This window comes from Uranotaenia lowii, chromosome 2 (assembly GCF_029784155.1).
Source record: "Uranotaenia lowii strain MFRU-FL chromosome 2, ASM2978415v1, whole genome shotgun sequence".
Lineage (NCBI taxonomy): Eukaryota > Metazoa > Arthropoda > Insecta > Diptera > Culicidae > Uranotaenia > Uranotaenia lowii.
The window spans coordinates 155,171,841-155,174,247 of NC_073692.1; the positions used below are offsets into that span (position 1 = coordinate 155,171,841).

Below are 2,407 nucleotides of genomic sequence, written 5' to 3' on the forward strand. Positions count from 1 at the left end.
GCGATGATATGCTTCTAAATAAAATTCTACTCGCCCATTTTCACCATCTTTCATTTCTTCTAACTTTCTATCCGTCTGTAAAATTTAATAATCTTGAAATAATCTTACTGAATAGATAAGAATTCCTTATATCAATCTGAAGTCAGAAAGCGATATAACAGTATTGAATTTAAATCTTCTATATTTGGTTCTGTAATGTAATTCTCAATGTGAAATATTTCAGTTCAGAAGTTTTTTGCTGATAGGTGCTGTCAAAATTTCGTTTAAATTTAAAGTCAGTAGTATTGTAGTTGATGTTTGAAATTTATTTTTATGTAAAGTTTCAAAATTTTCTATTTTAAAAAGTGGAGTACAATAATTTAAAACATGGAATGCCGTATTAAATCGAAATGATTTCCAGTTAGTATAAATGTCTATAACTTATTAACTAACTCAAGAATTCGCAACCGACAAATTTTTTTCACCTCCCCGATTGCGATCTCCAATTCCACTGCCGGTCCATTGCTCATCCTTTCGGTGACTCCCTTGAGGATGGCATCGAATTTAGAGGCTTCTCGTACACAAATCACGAACGGAAATTCAAACTTTCGCTTGTACCTACGATTGAAGGATGTTTAATAAACAAGATATATATTGTTTAAAATCTAATTCAATTACTGCTCATTCAAATCCGTTAGCCGTTGCTTATCCTCCGGTGTGAGTTTATCCAAACCAACGGATGCTTGCTCGTAGCTGGATTCCTCTGTTAGTTGATGGGTGTCCAGCAGTTTACCTGCCAAATCGGGATGCAACCGAAGGATGCGAAGCTTGTTTTCATCGCTCAGCCTTTGCAGGTAATTTTCGAACAGGTAGATCATTGTGTCGAAATTCTTGAAGGGCAACATTGCCGAGCAAAAAATAGCCGCCTCGGGCCAACACTCGACGACATTTTCGAAAACCTTGTGAAATTCCGTCGGGCTGAGCGCGTTCAGCTGCTCCAGAGTCAGTTTGGTACGCCTAGAACGATTCAATCACGTTAAATATTCGATATACATATTTTTATTCCTCGCGTAAGTACATGATTGTGCTGTGCGAAGTAATGATGCTTTTCAATCAAACCGATATTTTCAAGGAACAACACGGAAACGACACTACCGGTCTATTAGAATCCTCACCGGCGACTGACATTGAGATCATACTGAAACAGTCATGACGAATCGGTCGTCGGTGCATTTGTTTCCTCTTATCAAAGTTGTTTAGTTTTCTGAAACTTGTGCTATAATTATGCATATACCTTCCTAGCTTAGGCTCACGGAAAGCTGTTCAAGGGAAAGTATGATAGGGCAGAAAACCGGTAGTTGGCTAAGCTATAGCCGATGAATGATTTTAAACAACTTTCAAGTCGTCGAGCGTCAGAAAGAATGCTTCTATTAGGCGTGTTATTCATTACTCGGCCGGCGTATATTGCCACTATTCTGCGATCTCTAAGTAAGCAAGTAATTGTCTGCTTACTTCATTCAAGCCCGCTTCTATTTGCATTAAAATCGAGTTTCAAATGTAGCATGCTCTTCACAGCAAGAAAAATTCGTGTAAATTTAGATCGAAAACGATGCACGAAAACGGAACATCGATTTTGATGTAAAATTCTATCACGGTTTATTTTTTTCAAGGATGTAATTTTTGAGGCGTGTAAATTTAGATTGAAATCAATGCACGAGATCGGATCACAAAAATCGTCGTGTAAAAATACACAGGGATGTAAATTTTTAAATTTATTATCGTAAATAGTGATATTTTTGCTAAATATTGAGGTTTTTGCTTTTGTCTTTGAATGAATACGTCCACATGTATTATTTTTATTTCACATTTATTTTCAAAACTGAAAATTAAAACACCATCACGGAAAGCGTCAAGCTGGAATTGTTGTTGCATCCGATGATTCCCAGCACGGGGATGTTTTTACAGATCAGCGTCATCAGTATCTTCGAATGGTTCCGGAGCATCATGATCTTTCGGTCAGCACTTGGACACTTGAATGACAAAAGTTTCTCCGGATAATAACTGTCCGGATATCAGCCTCTGCGCAAAAATCTCACCTTGCTGTAATGGAGAAAAAACTAGTCAGTTTTAACCGCATTCCTCATTTCACGTATACCTACGACTTTTAAAAGACTCTAGAAGTGCTGCTGTAGGTAGCTACGCCTTTGATCGACCCGTTTCCGAAAAATTTTTCGACTTGTTTACTTTGTGCGCAAACTAAGGAAATATAAAAAGGCAGAAGTTGAATATTTGCATTCAATTTTAAATCAAACAGATCTAATTTTACACTGTTTGTGACATAAATTTCATTGACCGGTTTATTTTTGCATGACGCAATGTAAAATTACATCAAAACAGTTTATTTCTATCCTATTTTTGAAAAAAGTCT

At 36.6% G+C, this 2,407-nt stretch overlaps 1 protein-coding gene across 1 annotated transcript; it reads right to left on the reverse strand.

Moving 5' to 3' along the window:
- Positions 1-284: 284 nt before the first annotated feature.
- Positions 285-1,196, reverse strand: LOC129749238 (2-oxo-4-hydroxy-4-carboxy-5-ureidoimidazoline decarboxylase-like). Its single transcript, XM_055744175.1, has 3 exons — positions 1,058-1,196; positions 658-996; positions 285-597 (listed from the first exon to the last, which is right to left on the reverse strand). Coding segments are annotated over exons 1-3 (525 nt in total). The 5' UTR covers positions 1,060-1,196; the 3' UTR covers positions 285-413.
- Between the last annotated feature and the right edge of the window lie 1,211 nt (positions 1,197-2,407).